Consider the following 19214-nt stretch of genomic DNA (forward strand, 5'->3'; position numbering starts at 1 on the left):
CAAAGCTTTGGAAAGCATTGCAGATACAATTCATGCAGAATAAGCCTTTCTTGTGCCAATGAACAGAGAGATTGATTGCAACAAATAAATAAAACTATACTCCATATGTGCAGTTTTTGATATAACCAGTTTATTGGACAACAAAGCACCAAAAGATTTATATCTAGTGAAAGAAATTACTCTTTGAATACACTTCAAGTATTGTAGCAAACCAAAAGCAACTGAGATTACATCTTATGTCTGACCTCAAGAAATTGTCAAATGGTTCTAACAACAAGAGAATCTGCTTGTAGCTTGTTTTTGGTCATTGGCGCCATCACTAAAAAGTGCAACCCTGTTGATAGAAAGGTCTGCCTTGTAGGAATCTGAATTCAAGACCTTCCTGCTGACATTGTCGTAGATCTCCTTGATCACGATCTCGAAGGCCGTTTTCACATTCGTAGAATCCAAGGCTGATGTCTCAATAAAGAAAAGCCCTTCAGCTTCTGCGAGGCATTTCCCTTCCTCGACCGATACCTCTCTAATATTTGACAAGTCACACTTGTTACCGACCAGCATCTTTGCGACAGTTGTGTATGAATGTGCTGCAGTATATTGTCACTAAATTAGATGTTTAAGCACTGAGGAGGAAAAGATAACTGCAATTATATGAGGTAGAGATATTTCTAATTTCTTAAAATATGTTATTATTCTGAGGGTTGTCAGCAGCTATCAGCACTCCTACAATCTGCATGGTCATTCTGTTGGGTGTATGTTTATGAATATATATATATATATATATTCACTAATGTGGGTGTGTGTTTATGAAAGCTCCTAGTGATTATGCCTAATCACCTAATCAACATCAGCTAAGGTTTTTCATGAGCTCGATGCTTTATAAAGCTAGCTGAGATAGGGTTAAGGTTATCAGGTGCCTTTAACAAGCGGAAATATGAAAAATCATTGCATGATTAAATCAAATTGTATTTATATCCTATTAGCATGAAATCAAACAAAAGAATAGGAAAAGTTAACAACATATACTATTCTATTATATAGTATTTGACCATTTTTGTTTTGTACACTTACTCATGATCATAGTTATTACTAAACTCAAAATAGTTGTACATTGGCAATAGAAACAAGTGAATAGTCCGGGAAGTAACAACAGGATCAATCACTTAATCCTGCTTTTGTTCATGCAAGCTTATGATCTTGAATCAAATTAGACGGAAAAGAGAGAGAAGAAAAACATTGGACCTTTGATGATCCCTTCCTCCTTTTAAGTGATGCCACTATGGTATGCAGATTAAATCAATTATAAAGAAATGTTTTTACAACTGTAGCCTTTTGTTCTCCAAAATCAGAGGATTCAAATTTGAGTTTGCTCGAAGGTATAGACAATAGAAACATTTGTCTTAGCAATGCAAAGTCTGAGATGATGACAACAAAGATAAAACCTTAAAGCCCCAACTATTTGGGTTGATTATATAAATCCTTTGCTGCCATTGAGCTATGTAAAAAGTTATATTTAAGTTAAAAGTATTTAGATCTTCACTTATAGTTTTTATATTAAAGTTAAAGCCTTTTTGAGTCTCCCTCTTCATCTCTCGTCGTACCACTAAAAGTAATAATTTTACATCTTCTAACTACAATATCTATAATATATAGGTCAAATGTAAATTCCATGAGAACTTCAAAAGTTCTGTGTTGTTCATCAGTAGTACTTGACACCACTATTTTTGAGATATCATCATTTCACTGTCAAGAAAAGAATTAGGCTCGACAGGTTATAGATATTGGTGGTATCCCATTTCCTTGAAGCTACAGTACTTGTATTTGACATCTTCATCACACAATCTATTGGCACCACTGAAGGCTGGAAACCAGAAGAAACCTGAGCCATGAATGGACTCATGGATGTGATGGCAAGTTGTCTTGATCCACATTGCTATTTCACTCATAATGATCTTACCACATTTTACATAATAATAGAATATGAACAATTACGCAGGACTATGATCACAACAAGCCCTAGCTTTTGTTTTGAATACTAAAACTCACACAACTATGCAGCCTTTCATCACCAAGGACAATTTGCTAAAGTTCTTGGCATCCAAAACTTATTTTATTTTTATTATAGTTTCTAAACTTTTAGTTGACTTATAACATAGATATATTTGAAAGTTCTAAAATTAAGTCTTTGATTGATTTTGATTCCACCAAACTGATCCAAAACCTCCATCCTGTGAACCTTGTTAGATATATTAATCTGGATTTGGTGTTTCCAGTAGATTCCAGAATGGGAAGAAAGAGCTGGTGGACCTCTAAAAGTAGTTGAAAAAGGAAACTGATTGAAACAAAAGGAGAGAACAAGTTAGTAAAACAGTTGTGAAATCTCTTCTTTTCACTGCCGACAACTATATGCTCAAGATCATTCTTTCCTGCTCTGTGAAACTAAAAGTCTCTGAGATCTTAATGTTGTGAGCACAACACATGACATTACCCTTAGATATTTAGTGCAATGTTTACCAAAGTCAAAGTATAAAGCAAGAAATGTTCACAAATATTTAGAGTCTGGCATGCATGACATAATGAGAGATTTCCATCAAAATTTATGCAAAAGAGTTACCATGGAACATACTCTTTTCTTCTATCAATCTTCATTTCCAGTCCAATCCAAGTTATTGTTACCCAATTACCTTTAGGATTTCTATGACAATATGTCTCACAAACTTGAAATTCTAAAGATTATTGTGCTTAATTAATTTTTCCTCCGAAAATTAATTTTTTTTAATGAGTCCTTATACAAAAAAAATGATGATCACAACAAATTTCACCAGATCTGAGTATCTATCATGATAAAAACAACATATCTATGCACAATATAACATCTCCTATATGTGAAATTCTATCAGATCCACGACATAAGTTCATCTAATTTGCTGCTACACATGCAGCTCATCTCATTACTCCAATTCCATCCAACATCAACTCATAGAAGAAAGAGGGAATAGATCTAAACACAATGTGTTGCAGATATATTCTGAGTGTCAGCATCAAAAGGGAAAGTGAGAGAGAGAGAGAGAGAGAGAGAGAGAGAGAGAGAGAGAGAGAGAGAGAAAGAGAAAGAGGGGAAGGATTAGGCGTACTATTGAGCTCGTCGAGCCAGCGGGAGACAGAGTCGAAGGTGGAGCGGCGGGAGACGTCGTAGACGACGAGGGCGCCGAAGGCCCCGCGGTAGTAGGCTGAGGTGACGGCACGGAACCGGTCCTGGCCGGCGGTGTCCCAGATCTGGGCCTTCACCTCCTTGCCGTCGATGTCGACGGTCTGCGTCAGGAACTCCACCCCGATGGTGGCCTTGGAGTGCAGGTTGAACTCGTTCCTCGCGTACCTCGACAGCAGGTTCGACTTCCCCACCGCCGAGTCCCCAGTGATCACCACCTTGAACAGGTACTCCTCCTCCTCCTTCCCTCCTCCCACCACCATTCTCTCTCTCTCTCTCTCTCTCTCTCTCTTCTTGCTCCTATGAATGAATTGAATGAATGTGACAGTGAATGAGCTTGAATGAATGAAGCAATGAAAGAATGGGAACTCAGGAAGGCAGGAAGGTAGGTAGATGAACACTAGTGAACGTGCCTGCTGTCTTCTACTTTTGCCTGTGTGCCATGCATGTAGTTGACTTTGACTTTTCTTATCACAAGGTAAAGATTTGAGCTAATAATGAGGCTAATGGTTGCCATGTTGAGCTGTGGAGAGAGCCTTTTTCTCCTCCTTGGATGCGAGCCCTTAGAGAGAGAGAGAGAGAGAGAGAGAGAGAGAGTAGATTTGATGTCTGAACTTGTTTGACTTTAGGGAGGGTGAAGACTGACACATTGGAGGAGTTTGACCCATTGTTTTGCTGTGATTTATAGAAGTGGGAATCTGCCAACTCTTGTCATAAGTTCATGAATGCCTTCAACAATATTTCTGGATTTGTTGGACTTTAACAAAAGAATCATGATCAAATATCAAGTTCTCCTAGTTTCTTAGTTTTGTTCATTGTAGGAAATTTCTAATCAGTAATTGATAGCTAGATTAATCTATAAAAAAAAAAATCAAATTATCACAAGATCTTAACATTGAATTCCAAATATTATTCTATTTGTGATAACAAGATATAAAACATTTCATAATAAAATTAATTTTTATTCTCAATCTGATGTCATAAAATTGTTCAAGTGCTATCAGGTCTGAGATTAGCATATGATCTCTAGAGAGGATTTCACTAACTATCATGAAATTAATTTTATATTATTTATTTTTGAAAATATTAAAGCTCTATTTCTCCATTAGTTTAATGGCTTCAAAATAATATAGTTTGATTCGATCAATCTCCCATTCGAGTGTCAGAGATTATTAACTTTGAGAATCGTGGCTTCCATTGAGACACTCATGTCTTTCTTTTCATCCTATCTCAATCTGTTCCTAATAATAAGACTTAAATCTTACCTCATCATTTATCATCACAGATTAATGCTCGGCCATCAAAATCCTGATCTGCTGAACGGACGGTAGAGATCTAATTCCCTTGGTAGCTCCCCATGATGCCACAGAGTTTTCTGTGGCCGTCCATGGTGCCACGTGGAAGCAGGATTGAACTCTCCCCCCACCAAGCCTTCAATTTATTTGAGCCGTTACTGCCTCTCCTCTTCTCCCTCCCAACGCCACCCATTTCGAGATGTTCGCTGCGGCCGGTGGGCTCTCCCTCGTCCCGCAGCCCTTCGACGGCCCCGCTGCGGCCGCCGTTGCCAAGCACGCGTCGCGGTGCCGTCTCCCTCCCCGGAGGAGGAGTCTCTTCCTCGGGAGAGCCGCCTGCGCCGCGAGGCCCGCCACTTCCGGAGGGAGCGGCGTTGACCAAGAGGAAGCGTCTCGCGAGGAGGCCTCCAGAATCGGCGATGCTGACCCCCGCCAACTCCGGGTACCGTCTTCCTGCTGTTCCATGGTCCAACAATCTTTAAGATCTTTGCCCCTTGTACACTTTCTTGTTGAGGGTTTTACATTAGGCACTGATATTGGAAGCCCTGAATTCCTAATTTCTTAAATGGCCATGTCGTGTTCACACGAGTCGTTTAGTTCTTTGGATTGTGAACCCAAGAATTGTAATACCCTACTTTAGTCTCGTATCAGATGTAGGAGAAGATCTGACCTGGTTTATAAGTGCTATCATCAACATGGGCCTAAGTATTTTGGGTCAATGATTGAGACTCAAGTTAATGCATCAATTATCCTAATGGGCTGCAACAAATGATATCATATTTAAGTAGGAAAAGACTACTCGGGACTACCAAGTGAGTCTCACATGCATCATGCCAGGGTTGACACCAGAAATTTGAAGGCCACCGATTGATTTTTCCAGTATATTCCTTCCTTTAGGAGTCTTTGTTAATCCGTGTATATGAGCATTCTATATTAGTAAGGGCTTAAGCATATTGATGAGATAGACCCAGGTTCCTAGTTTGTTGATTATGATATCTTGTTGGTTGTTTCTTCTTGAATTGATAATTTACCTACAGTCGATAAACCCAAGAGATCTAAGGACCGAGAATTGATATTTGTAGAAAATGTATCCATTTATTTTGCATTGTCCGGTGCCAAAATTGGAATGCTATCTTGATTTTGCCTGAGTCTTTTTTTTGACAAACTCATAATGCAGAGTATCTTCCTGATCATGCAGCCAGGACCTTCCTTTTTATGCTAGTTGATATATGCTGAGCATTCCTGGCGAGATGTTTGGAGAAAAAAATTCCTTGTGTATTTGATAAGTTTCTTTGGAATAGTGAGTATACCTTGTGATATTGCTAAAGGAAACTTGTACTGTTTTTAGTAGATATTGCTTGAGATTATATGTTGCCGCTCATTTATCAATTTTGGTCTATTGTCGTACTTGAACTGGTAAAGTTCAGCATAATTCCTCAAAGATTTGTGGTCATCACATTGATGGTGATGCTGAAATGAACAAGTATAGTTTTAGTCTAATATAAGGTATAATTTTACTGGCCTATAAATGCATGTTTCTACCATTTTTCTAGTTAATATGGCTGACAAACATAATAAAATTTGTGCAATTACGAACTTAACCTGTGGAATAAAATTATAATCTAATTCTTTGTCTCTGTGAAGAAATAGAGGTCTGCTGATTGGAGGGCAGCAAGAGCTTACAAAGATAGTGGCGTGCTCTTTGATGGCAAGATTGAAGCCTTCAATAATGGGGGCCTGCTGATTCGATTTTATTCACTTCTTGGCTTTCTCCCTTACCCTCTTCTTAGTCCATCCCACTCATGTAAAGGTACTATTTTTTCTTCTAGCCGCTATCCAAATCTTGTAAACAGTCTTTATTCCGGACTTTTGTCTAAAGGGATAATATATATCATGCTGATAGTTGTGCATTTCTCATCGATCATCTGTTTCGTGTTCTGTAGTAGTCATTAGCATAAACCTAATCCTAATTTCATAGATTCTTTTTCTGCTGTGTTTTGGCTACATTTAGGGTTGCCAATATTTTGTTTTCCTTACACAGTCCATGCCAATTTTATTCCATAGGAATCCTTGAGGTTGTGACTTATGGTGTTGGGTTTTCTTGCAGATCCATCAAGAACCATTCAAGATATAGCAAAAGATCTAGTAGGCTCATCTATTTCTGTAAAGGTATTTTGTTTCTTTTTCCTTCAATATGGTGTGGTTCTTGATAATGATGTGTCTATAAGTGTGGTCTGGCATGCTTCCTTAGAGAAATTTGTTCTGCAGTAAAATTGCAAGTGGGGTGTTATGTAAAGTTCTTGCTAACATTATAATCTATATTGGTTGGTGATTGGAGCTTATGATAGCAAAATTATTCTGTATGCCTGAATCATAAATGTTATCTAAAAAGATGATCAGAACAGGAAAAGCATCGAGACAAGCTTTGACTCTCTATTTTGCTGTTAATTGTTAAGATTATACATTGACTTTTCTTTTTTTGCTAACAGTATTTGATGATGAGTTATCAGTTGTTCTTGTGTGATTATACCTTCATTTTCCTTATAACATTGCATAATAAATATAGTTTAACTGCCATGAAACATGAACAACGATGGTAGATATTTGATGCAAGATGACCATTAAATCGATAGTCTTGCAAGGATGTAAAATATTAGAAAGTGAATGACAGGTCTGGGTCTTTTATGAGTAGACTTTGTCCTCATTTAGACTAGAAAAGTCGAATCATGGTCTTAGTGGAAGGTAATTTATTTATTTTATTTTGTATATAGGTAATTGAAGCAAATGAGGAGGAAAAAAAGCTCATCTATTCTGAGAAAGATGCCGCGTGGTCAAAATATTCTAGCCAAATTAATGTTGGCAATGTTTTTGATGGAAGAGTGGGTTCCTTAGAAGACTATGGTGCATTTGTTCACCTACGTTTCCCTGATGGTACCTAAACTTTATATTTAGGACTAATACGAGTGTTTTATTTTGTGCTATGATTTCATTTTAACAGCTGATATGCAAAATTTCTTTGTAGGTGATTATCATCTAACTGGACTGGTGCATGTCACTGAGGTTTCCTGGGATTTGGTTCAAGATGTGAGAGATTTTCTACATGAAGGAGATGAAGTCAAGGTCAAAATCATTCAGATAGATAAGTAAGAATTGCTATTCTGTGCTCGATATATCATTCTTTGGTTAAATATTTTGGTATTGAGAGGTTTGACTAGTATCTTTGCTTGACATTTACTACTACACATTCTGATTCACTGCTCATAATTTTTTTAAAGAACACAAGTTACAAGCATAACTCTTGGCATAAAGTAGTAGAACAAGAATAACAGAATAAAGGGAATATGAGCAGCCCCATATTGATTAGACTATGCTGAGAAGTTCCATAGTAGAAGATAGAAACATTGCTTCCTTTTTCTTATGGGGCCAAATGAGCAGACTTTTCATAAATACTGGCATAACATTATGCAGCTTAATTAAAAGAGTGCAATACCAAATTGTTAACACTTACAGAAAGATGAACTACTAAAACAGCATCTGGTCTTGACAATTGACAGCAGCATAAATAATTTGATTGTATGTCAAATGATGATGAACATATTGATATACCCAGAAATGCAGTTTGATAAACCTGCTGCATTGTTTATATAATTTGTAAAATTTTTCCATTCATCGTTATTTGCCTTTGTACTATCAATGATAGGGAAACCTGCTTGAGACTTGATAAGTAAATGTGTGTCAATCCTAAGTGGTTGGTGCTTCTTACCGATTCCTCCTTTCCACAAGAGCTGGTGCATATTATCTTGCTTTAGCTTCTTTGCTCCAACAGTTAATTCAATGTGAAGAAGCTGAGGTCTGAACTGGTTATATTGACCAAAATAATTCATTGTTTCTTGATGCTCTAATGAGTAAAGTGCATGTGTAAAAAATGGAAGAGACTACAACTGGTTTCAGCGAGGAGGAAAAGCTGCTGTTGATCGGTCATCAGGGAAAACTTTCTAGTCTCAGTTCAACACAGCAGTTCATTTCATTTATACATTTAAAGAACCTAAAGGCTTCCAATTATGCTTGCATTCTTGTCTTCTAATTGTCTAGAGACTCCAGACATTAGATAAGAAAGTCCAAATGGCAAGATTAGCATATCCATACTCCAACATATACATGTGTTTTCGTACTCCAACAGATGGCTAGAGACTACATTGTTTCCTATAATGCCTTCAAATAGTGTTTCTAGCTATGAGGAAAAGCTGCTGTTGATTGGCCAGCTATGGAAGTTTCCTAATGTCAATTTGATGCAACAGTACTAGTTCATTATGACTCTAGACAATAGATTAGAAAGCCCAAACGGCAATATTAGCATATCAAACTTTGACATAGGCATGTTGTATGTTGTTGCCCATTATCTTCTGCTAATTGTGTTGGTCATGGGACAAATGGCAATATTAGCATATCAAACTTTGACATAGGCGTGTTGTATGTTGTTGCCCATTATCTTCTGCTAATTGTGTTGGTCATGGTACAAATGGCAATATTAGCATATCAAACTTTGACATAGGCATGTTGTATTTTGTTGCCTATTATCTTCTGCTAATTGTGTTGGTCATGGTATGTGTTCAAGTGTCGGATATATTGCCACTTAGCTTGGTTCATGTTATGTGAGTGGTAGGATGAGTTTGTTTATTATATTAGCCTGTGGTGCATCATGTCCCCCACTAAGATCACTTATACATTAGATATTATACTCTTATCACATCTAATTGGGTTGGTCATGGTATGTGTTCACTTGTACATTAGATTTTGTTGCCCATTATCTTCTGCTAATTGTGTTGGTCATGGTATGTGTTCAAGTGTCGGATATATTGCCACTTAGCTTGGTTCATGTTATGTGAGTGGTAGGATGAGTTTGTTTATTATATTAGCCTGTGGTGCATCATGTCCCCCACTAAGATCACTTATACATTAGATATTGTATTCTTATCACGTCTAGTTGGGTCAATAAGAATTGTAAGAAAGCGAAAACCTAAAAGCCTAGAGTGCATGGATACTTTATTTATTATTCAGTACTTCTATTATTTTGAAATTTGAAAATTTCTCTAGGATTTCAAAGGAGGAAATTTTATGGACTTATTTGTCTTTAATGTTTTCTATATTTATCAAAATGAATAAAATTGATGAGATTGTTACCTAAATTTTTGGGTGTTTTTGATCATATACATGTCTATCTAGGGTACTAGGTGTTTCACATCAAGACAAAACAGCTTAGATCACAGTTCTACAGGGATCATGGTTCTAGGTGAATAGAGGGATCTTGATTCCTGATAACTGTAATTTATGTTATAGTAGTCCGAAGATTGACATAAAATAATGATCGGATATGTATCTTTTAATCATCATTTATTGGTCTGACCAAGCACCTGTAACAAATCATACACCTTGGTGTAGATTATTCTATTTTTATTATTTTATTCAATGATATTTGGTCGTGCATGTTTGTATATTGTTTGGCATTTCGATATTATATTGGTTGACAAGCGGTAGAAATTGACATATGATCAATATTTATGACCTTGCTCATACATGACTAAAATTGATCAGCACATCCTAGCAAATGTACAACTATTAGCACAAACATGAACATACTATATGGTCTTGACATATGACATAATGTAGATACATCGACATGACTAATTTACTTTTATACCTTTATCCACCTAGAACCATATACTTGATGCCCAAAATACATTGAGATAGTATTTGATTATTGTATAGCTTATATGTTTTGATTCACATAATTCTTCAAATTCATATATGAAATATTGTAGATATCCATGGTCTCTAAAAGTCTTTATGTAAATAATACAAGTTTCCCAAATGATAATATATACTAAATATTAAAAAATAGATAGAATTGAGGGTGTAGTTAAAGTAGATGGACAAGAAGTTCTTACAGAAGGAAGGTTTTACATAAATTGGATCTGTTATTCAACATGAAGGATTAATGAAATATTACTCATGGAGTAAAACTGAGGTGGTTTTATTGGGCAGGCGCTTCTGGATATTTTTTACTGTGACAGTATGCCTTTTGAATTAAACAAATAATTTTATAAAATGATTTATAGATCTGAATGATAATATAGTGGATATGAGAATGTTGATTGGATATGTTGAATTACTGAAAAAGATACAATAAGAAATGATTTCACTAGCAAACAATATGGTGTATCTCTGATAGAGGATAAAAGGAGAATGGTGTGGAGTGTGAACATGCTCGAAGTCGACCTATAGATAACTTGCTTGGATGGAGTGAAGCAATCAGGATCATTGATGTGAGTAGAGATAAAGAGGATTATAAGATAACTTTGCTAGAAATAACAGGAAAGATTCAAAATTTAACTAGGATTATAAGTCCTCAGTGCTCAATGATGAGAAAAGATACATTTGGCTGACACCAAATAGTTGAGACATTACAACGTGATCTTATTTGTATGATGAACATGTTCTAAATGTGTTAAAATTTCCATGCGTAGGAAAGTGTTCAACAAATGCATCTGTTTGACAAGGACATGACAAGCATTTTGAAGCATTGTGGTTCATCGATGCACATAATCGCTTTCATCATTTATTTATGAAGCTGACTTGTCTATGTGGTGCATCAAGAACTAAGTTTTAATGGAAGACAGTTGGTGTAGATATCTGCTTATGGTAGTGCCATCATCATGTATCATGCTAAATAGAAGATTGCTGACAACAAGCTAAATAGACATGCCTACACCATGAATTGAAAAAAATTTAGAGAGAGAGAGAGAGAATGTGTGTGCTTGCCTAAATTTAAACATTCATGTGATCCTGTAAGGCTGTAAATCATAGTGGTACTAGAGGGGTCTTGTTTTTTACCTCAATTTGAATTTTCCTAGATGTTAAACCACATCCATTTTGTAAGCTTGTGTATAATGTGTCAACTACACTTTTTAAGAAAGATTAAGCAATCAATTGAAATCGGTACATTTAGGAAAAAGGGTAGAAAAACTAATTACATTGAGTGCTGATTAACCATGGTTGTGGTTCTTGGTGTTCTCAGTCGAAATGTACACAACTGTACATATATTTAGCTAAATACATTTTGTGCAGGGCTAATTACAGATTACTCCCTGTATTTAGCTACCTTTAGCGTTCTGATCCTTACACTTTAAAAAATTGCATTGGTATTTCTATAGTTACGGAAGTGAAGTATTTAGGTCCATTTACCCTAACGACGTCAATTTTACTGACTAAAACATGAAAACAAAGGGCAAAAAGGTAATTTTAATGTTCGATGGTGGACTACATCGGTAATGGTGAACGATGGCGCCGCTGGCGTCGACGTCGACACAACTGCCTAGCTGGCCTCCGCCAACGATAAGGTCTGCTCTCACCGCGACGCCACCCGCCTCCACGAGGAGCGTGCCGCTTGCCTTGCACTGCTCTACATTTGTGTCGACGTTGACACAGTTGCTCCGCACTGCTCTGCATTTGCGTTGACGCTGATGCAAATGCCGAGCAACCCTTTCGTCGCTCGACAACTGCATCGATGCTGACGCAGATGCAGAGTGGCGAAAGGGCCGCTCGACAAGAGGTGGTGCCGGAACTGATGCGACAGCGTGGGGAGCAGAAGGAGTTCCGACGATCCCAGCTTCAAGTCGAGGTTGGGATCTATCCAACGGGTCAGCGACAAGGTGACCACCATCTTCGCCGTAGACGCTGCGACAGCCACCACCATCTGCGTTGACGTCGAGGCAGTTGTCGCTCAGCAACTACCGACAACTGCCTCAGCCTTGGCGCAAATGCAGAGCAGCACAGGGCGTGCGACGATGAGGTCGGCAGCGTGCGACGATGGAGGCGAGTGGCGCCGCGGTGAGAGCGGACCTTATCATCGTCGGAGGTGGCCAAGCAACTGTGTTGACATCAACGCCCGCAGCATCGCCATCCGCTATCGAACGTTAAAATTATCTTTTTGTATTTTGTTTTCGTGTTTCCGGTGGTAAAATTAACGTCGTTAGGGTAAATGAACATAGATATTTCACTTTCATAATTATAAGGATGCCAATGCAACTTTTAAAAATGTTGGGATTGCAACACTAAAGGTAGCTAACTACAAGGGGTAATCTGTAATTAGTCCTTTTGTGCATGCTAGTATATGCGGCATGTACTTATCAGTCCATTGTATTTTATCTGCTTTATAATTTTTCTATGTCATTTTAAGTGAAATCAGAATTCTTGGAAATATTAGTCTCATGGTCAATTTCATACTTGTCAATGACAAACTACATTCGTTATTTGTTCATGTGAACTGGCAGCTAGAATTGCACTGGTTGTTTTTTTTTTTTAATTTGAAAGATTAATACTAACTTCTGAATCAGAGATAAATCAAGGATTAATCTGTCGATTAAGCAGCTGGAGGATGATCCTCTTATGGAGACATTGGATAAAGTAATTCCTCAGGTAAGTTATCAGTCTCTAGTTCAGACACTTTCTAGTTATTTGGGAATATTTTGGAACATTTTCTTATTTACTTGTCGATTATGCATATCCTCAGGAAGGTCAACTTGTATCTGATAGTATCGATACATCTTCTAGTATGAACATCGAGCCTCTTCCAGGACTTGAGAGCATATGTAAAGAACTACTACAGGAGGATGGGTAATGCATATTTATGTAAATTTTAAGATCGAAGGATTTATGCCTTGTTTTAGAAAACTAGTATAAGCAATCTAGAATATATATGCAAAAATAAATTGTACTCTATCTCAGCAAACCTTGTTTACAGAAGATATCCTGAATGTCTGTCAAAATTGATTTTAGTTCATCTAGTAATCAGCATATGCCATTTGATGGTGCTCTTAAGAAATTGTGTTTTCTCATAACGTACATGACTTCTTAACATCTTCAGTGCTTTTCCACTTAAATAATATAGATTTTCATTATTTGTTCTCTTTTTTTCCCAGATTAGATCAGATAGACATATTGTTGTATTTTATCAAGCAAAATATAATTCAGAAATGAAATGGTCCAACACTTGGTTGATGACCCATCAAAAGTACCAATACTCAAGAAAAGACCTACACCAAATAGTATCTAACAATACACTTTTTTTTGTCTATAATCAAAGTCCAATATTCAAGAGAGACAAAGTCCTTTTGTGAAGTGTTCAAAAATTATCACATATTGACAAGTGTCCCTTTTTTATTTTTCTGAATAGCAAAAGACTTAACGTTAGTAAAAGATGTTTATAGCTAAAAAGTATATTATGTTCCTGTTTGTAAAATTATGTTAACTTGATGATTATATTCTAGAATTTTATTATAAAGAAATAATAATTACCGTTTTTCTTTTATGATGTTATTAAGGAGAACGAAAGGATAAAAAAGGGACTCGTTGACATCCAAAGTTCTTTATGCTAATTTCTCAAATCCTGCACTTACTATGCAGCATAAGTGATGTACAATTAGGGCGTCAAGGATTGGAGAAGCGTGTTGTCTCACAAGACTTGCAGCTTTGGCTTTCAAATGTGAGACATCCCTTACTTTAGAAGAGTTAATACCTTATTTTTTTTCCCCAAGAACTGTCAGATGTTCCATTCTCCTTGCGTGTAGGTACCAGCCAAAGACAAGCAGTTTACACTCCTTGCTAGAGCTGGAAGACAGGTTAGTCAAACGGAACTTAAGTATTCCTATAGTTCACTTTGCCTCAAATGTGTACACTTGATTTTAGTGAAACCTGGCAATGGGTGATCAGCAATGTTTAGATGTAGGATCAAATGATATCTTGAAGAATAGTATCATACATCTCTCTTTTGTTTTGTATCTACTAAATTAAAAGGATTTTTTTGTTTGGTGTTAAGACACTAAGTGAAATATCTGCCTTTATGGTTTAACATGACCTGATTAGTTAAGAGAAAAAAAAATCATAAATTTTGTAGGAATCATAAATGTTAGAAGTCACATTCTGTAAGTGTTGGTGTAGGGGTGACTGTTTCTCATGTTTTTCCATTTGTGGATATTTTGATTGTGTTCCTAAGAAAGATTATAAATGACAATCTAAAGTATTTAGCAAAATGTTCTAGCATAATAGTTCAAGAATCCAGTTTCTTTTATCAAAATTTGTTTTAATCATTTCCTGTTATCTCAGGAGTTCTGTAAAACTCAGTTTGTGCATCAAAGACCGAGTGAAAACCAATTGTTTGTTGTATAACAGGTCCAGGAGGTGTACTTGACAACTACACTTGATCAGGATGGCATAAAGAAGGCTGTGCAGCGTGTACTGGGTAGAGTACCTTGAGATTCAGGTCAAATTTATGATGATATAGATATGCATCTGTGTGCTCTGATGCAGTCGTCAAGTTCTTAATCATATGAAATAGTTCAATGTACACATGGTGGACAAACCAGTTTATATTGCTGGTTGGTCTGCTTAATTATTTTTTTTTCCTCATTCAATTCTCAGAAGTGAGAATACATTTGAATGATTACAGAGATGAATATTATCTTTTAAGAATGCTGGTCTTTGGCACCCATCACAACAAAACCTGTTCACATTTTAAATATCTTTTCCGGTAATCATTGTTGATGTAATTGTTACATTAATGCACTATGAAGCAATTGCATAATTCTGGCTGTCAGAGCATTAGTATTTTCTGTAAATTTATCAAGCTTAATTTCTTTTCCATTTAGAAAAAAAATTGTACATGTTCACTTATGAGGAATGATTTGATCTGACTTGGTTTCCATCTTATAACTTTTGCTTCCACTTGGTGCTAATATATGGCAAGGTTAATCCTTGAATATTTAAATTTATTATTGAAGATATGTATCTCAAAGAATGTCCTGTTCTTAAAATATGAGTGCTTAGAAATAATATTAGAAATGCTTGCAATTTTTTTCTTAGAAATGTTTTCAGTTAGTCTTCATCTAGCATGTGTTAGAAATGCTGATGATATTATAGCCAAACCTAAAGTAGAAGTATATCCAGAATTTAGAGGCATCATTACAGATAGATTTATATGCTATGACATGTAGCATTGATTAGCTGTAAATTATTTCCTTGCAAAAGGCATGTAGATTAGTCGAATGCATTGACATTAAAGAAAACTTCATACCTTTTCAAAGACAAGCCTAGTTATCTGTAGTTTCTATGTCTTTTACATGGAGTTTCTCATCATCCAGTAGAAGGCAATTAAGGAAGCAAAGGTCTAGCATGGGGGATAAAAGTCACTCAGAATAGCCAAGGAGACTGCCTGTAAGCCGATTGCATTTCCACACAAATGAAAAACCTCAAGGACACAGGCAAGTCATCCTTGGCTACCAAAGTACAACTCTTTTATCTCCATGTGAGACCCTGTCTTCAGGATCCAATCTCCTTGTGGTGGGATGGCCATTGATGGGTTTGCAATTTATAGAGATAAGATTTCTCTTCGTATGGCCTTTCCCAAAGGCTACAGTTGCTACATAGAATATTTGACATTAGACCTTTACTTGTAGCAAGATGTTTCTGACAGAAGTTGGCAGTGGAGAAATTCACAGAGAGAGAATAAAAGGAATGAGAATGAACAAGCTGAAAGTATTATTCAGTGAACTTAGCACAAAGCATATTCACGAACCAAGTTTTCAAGGCCAAGTTGATCCTTCGAGTCATGAAAGGATGGAAGTTCTTCTAGGTTGACATCAAATCTCTACTTGTAGCAGCCAAGGTTGACAGTGGAGAAAATCTACAAAGAGAGGGTAAGAAGAATGAGAAAAAGCAAGATGAAGTTGTATTTATTCAGTGAATTCTGCACAAAGCATATTCATAGCGTGTTTCTGAAGTCAAGTTGATGTAGTGAGTCCTCTTTTCAGGACATGCATTGACAGCATGTTCGTTTTATTTGACATCAAACCTCTACTTGTTGCAAAATCTTCTTTGACAGATTTGACAATGGGAGAAAATCTACACGGGAGGATAAAAAAGAATGCTGAAAGTGTCCTTATTCGGTCAACTCTGAAAAGGTCAACTTGATGCAGTGAGTACTCGATGAGGACATGCATTGACATCTTTTATTTGACATCAAGCCTTTTCTTGTCGCATGAACTATTTGACAGAGGTTGACAGTGGATAAAATCGACGAAGAGGATACAAGGACTGGAAAAGAACAAGATGAAGGTGCAGGTATTCATTGAATTTTGCACAAAACATGTTCATGAAACAAGTTATCAAGGTCAAGTTGATGCTTTGAGTTCTCTTTCAAGACATGCAACATGGAGGTATGGAACATCTTCTTATTTGACATCAAACCTTTGCATGCAGCATGATCCTTTTGACCTGGCTTGACAGTGGATAAAATTGGCAGAGAGGATAAAAGAGAATATGAGAAAGCACAAGCTGAAAGTGTATTTATTCAGTGATGCTGTGAATCTTCTTTGAGGACATGCATTGACAGCATGGATGGATGGAAGTTCTTTTCAATTGACCTCAAACCTCTTCTTGCATCATCATATTTTTTTTACAGAGCTTGACAGTGGAGAAAACCCAGAGAGAGGATAAAAGAACAACCTAAAAGTGTATGTATTCAGTGAACTCTGCAGATAGCATATTCATGAAGCAAGTTATCATTGGTCAGGTCGATGCAGTGAGTATTCTTTCAGGACATGCATCAACAACACGATAGGATGAGAGTTCTTTTTATTTGACATCAAACATCTACTGGTAGGGAGATCTTTCTGGCGAAGTTTGACAGTGGAAAAATTCCATAACAAGAGTATAAAAGGACCGGAAAAGAACAAGCTGGAATTGTATCATTCAGTGAATTCATGAAGCTTAGCAAGATCAAGTTAAGTGTTATTTTGGGAAACGCAGCAGCAGTATTGAAGGATGGAGGTTCTTTTTCTTATTCTCATCACATACTTTTGGCATCTGACTTTTCTGAAACAAAAAAAGGATATTGAACAGATTGATGGTAATCAGATGCTCAAAGTGCTTTATCACCAGCATTGTTCCGTGCCAACATCATCATCGAGCCACTGCAAGGAGTCAGAAGGCTTTGACAAGCCTGCTAGTGTGGAGCATAAGGGAATAAGAATACCAAGGTGGGGAAGAGGAATGAGAATACCAAATCAAATGTAAATCCAATGTAGACCTGGATGTGGGTATCAGGAGATTTGCAAGGTCAAATCATCAGACATATATAGAAAATGGGAGAATATTTCATCGACTACGACTAAGACTACTGCAGAATCGATTTGACTGGAGGTACCCTACTCTGCACTTTATAGATGTTTATCTCTTCTTCAATCAATTACATTCATGTCTACATGAAAAATCAGATATGATTAGCTACGAGTGATAGTTACTGGTATGACATGTTACTACACGAGTGATAGCTACGAGGGATTGTGTCGCTTAGTATATTGTTGCATCACCTGGTACAAAGTCTCATGCCACGTGGTACAACATAGTATAGGTAAGTATACAGCATTCGATACATTATTAATTTAAGCCTTACTCAGAACATTATTATTACCATTACAATAATAATAAAATCATAAATACTAACTATTTAATATCACCTATATAGATCTTTTGTTATTAAAAAATTATATATTTAATTAAGTTTAAAATATTTTTTATTTATTTTTTTATAATTTTTATTAAATTTTTTAATATTTTTTTATCTTCTCGTACCACTAATATTAATCATTTCACATCTTTTAATTATTACATTCGTAGATATATTAAACATATATCTATACCATCTTAAATAATTTTTTTTAATTTATCTTCGATCAAAAGGCAATACTTAGTTATTCACAAATATAATTATTTCATTTCCTATCTTCGATAGTAACTTTATGTATCTATCTCAATATTTTTATTTTAGCAACATAAACTTTTTTTTGTATATGTTGTTTCCTAATTACTTAACACTTAAATCCATAAACTATTGCTTGTCTAATAATTATCTTTCGAAAAGTTTATTTTGCATCTCAAAACTACCGTGATAACATATGACTTTTGACATTCCTTGTCATTTTAATTATCTTATTTTTATTCTATGAATAATATCTTCATCAATCTCTCTTTTTTTTTAAATAATTGATATAAGAATCTTAAAGCTTTTACTTGAAATAAATTTTTGCCTACCCAACTTAACTATATTCTTCTATCTATTCATAACATTACTAAAATTACATCTTACATATTTAGTTTTTGTCCTACTTAATCTAAGACCTTTAATTTCTAAGAATTATCTCTATAACTCAAGTTTATAATTAATTTCATTTAGACTCTCATCAACTAAGATAATATCATCAGTAAATAATATACATTAAGAATGTCTATCTTATAAATGACTAACAAGTACATCCATTATCGATGTGAAAACATAAAAACTTAACATAATTTTTTAATGTAATCTTATTGTAATAAAAAACTATACTAGATACACTCCCTATAATTCTGATACTACTATATATATTTTTATTATTTATTATATCTTCTAATTTTCTCTATATGGCTATAATATATGTGAGGTCTTTCATATATACCATTTGTATTGGTATCCATCCAATCAACATTGGTGTCTTATTAATAATCATGACTATCAATGATTATTTTGAATATATATATATATATATATATATATATATATATATATATATATATATATATATATATATATATATATATATATATATATTGAAATACATAAAATT

The 19214-nt window shown here is 35.6% G+C and overlaps 2 protein-coding genes across 10 annotated transcripts; one reads left to right on the forward strand and one right to left on the reverse strand.

Annotated features, from left to right (window-relative positions):
- Positions 1 to 64: 64 nt before the first annotated feature.
- On the reverse strand, positions 65 to 3562 carry LOC135640903 (ras-related protein RABA5c-like). The gene is made up of 2 exons (XM_065155744.1): positions 3132 to 3562; positions 65 to 584 (listed from the first exon to the last, which is right to left on the reverse strand). The coding sequence occupies exons 1-2, from the start codon at positions 3466 to 3468 to the stop codon at positions 268 to 270; spliced, it is 654 nt and encodes a 217-aa protein (XP_065011816.1). The 5' UTR covers positions 3469 to 3562; the 3' UTR covers positions 65 to 267.
- Positions 3563 to 4653: 1091 nt separating this feature from the next.
- On the forward strand, positions 4654 to 17838 carry LOC103971104 (uncharacterized). Of its 9 annotated transcripts, XR_010497610.1 has the most exons (14): positions 4654 to 4939; positions 6148 to 6307; positions 6605 to 6666; positions 7269 to 7428; positions 7520 to 7640; positions 12891 to 12972; positions 13067 to 13170; positions 13960 to 14038; positions 14124 to 14174; positions 14725 to 14815; positions 16008 to 16247; positions 16433 to 16511; positions 16605 to 16671; positions 16810 to 17838. XR_010497610.1 is itself a non-coding variant. In XM_065156278.1 (11 exons), exons 1-10 carry the CDS (start codon positions 4700 to 4702, stop codon positions 14806 to 14808), a joined length of 1143 nt encoding a protein of 380 aa, XP_065012350.1. In that variant the 5' UTR covers positions 4654 to 4699; the 3' UTR covers positions 14809 to 14815; positions 16008 to 17838. The 9 variants fall into 9 exon arrangements, 2 of the variants coding, with proteins under 2 accessions (XP_065012350.1, XP_009383334.2); XR_010497609.1 differs by having other exon boundaries at positions 16605 to 17838; XR_010497607.1 differs by having other exon boundaries at positions 16008 to 16766.
- The last annotated feature ends 1376 nt before the right edge of the window (positions 17839 to 19214 follow it).

The sequence above is a fragment of the Musa acuminata genome, chromosome BXJ3-6 (assembly GCF_036884655.1).
Source record: "Musa acuminata AAA Group cultivar baxijiao chromosome BXJ3-6, Cavendish_Baxijiao_AAA, whole genome shotgun sequence".
NCBI lineage: Eukaryota > Viridiplantae > Streptophyta > Magnoliopsida > Zingiberales > Musaceae > Musa > Musa acuminata.

Coding starts and splice junctions, on each gene's coding strand:
- LOC135640903 (XM_065155744.1), bottom strand. CDS start 3,468: ATGGTGGTGGGAGGAGGGAAGGAGGAGGAGGAGTACCTGTTCAAGGTG. Junction 585..3,131: donor CTGGCTCGACGAGCTCAATA/GTACGCCTAATC, acceptor AATATACTGCAG/CACATTCATACACAACTGTC.
- LOC103971104 (XM_065156278.1), top strand. CDS start 4,700: ATGTTCGCTGCGGCCGGTGGGCTCTCCCTCGTCCCGCAGCCCTTCGAC. Junction 6,308..6,604: donor TCCATCCCACTCATGTAAAG/GTACTATTTTTT, acceptor GTTTTCTTGCAG/ATCCATCAAGAACCATTCAA. Junction 14,039..14,123: donor TGCAGCTTTGGCTTTCAAAT/GTGAGACATCCC, acceptor CCTTGCGTGTAG/GTACCAGCCAAAGACAAGCA.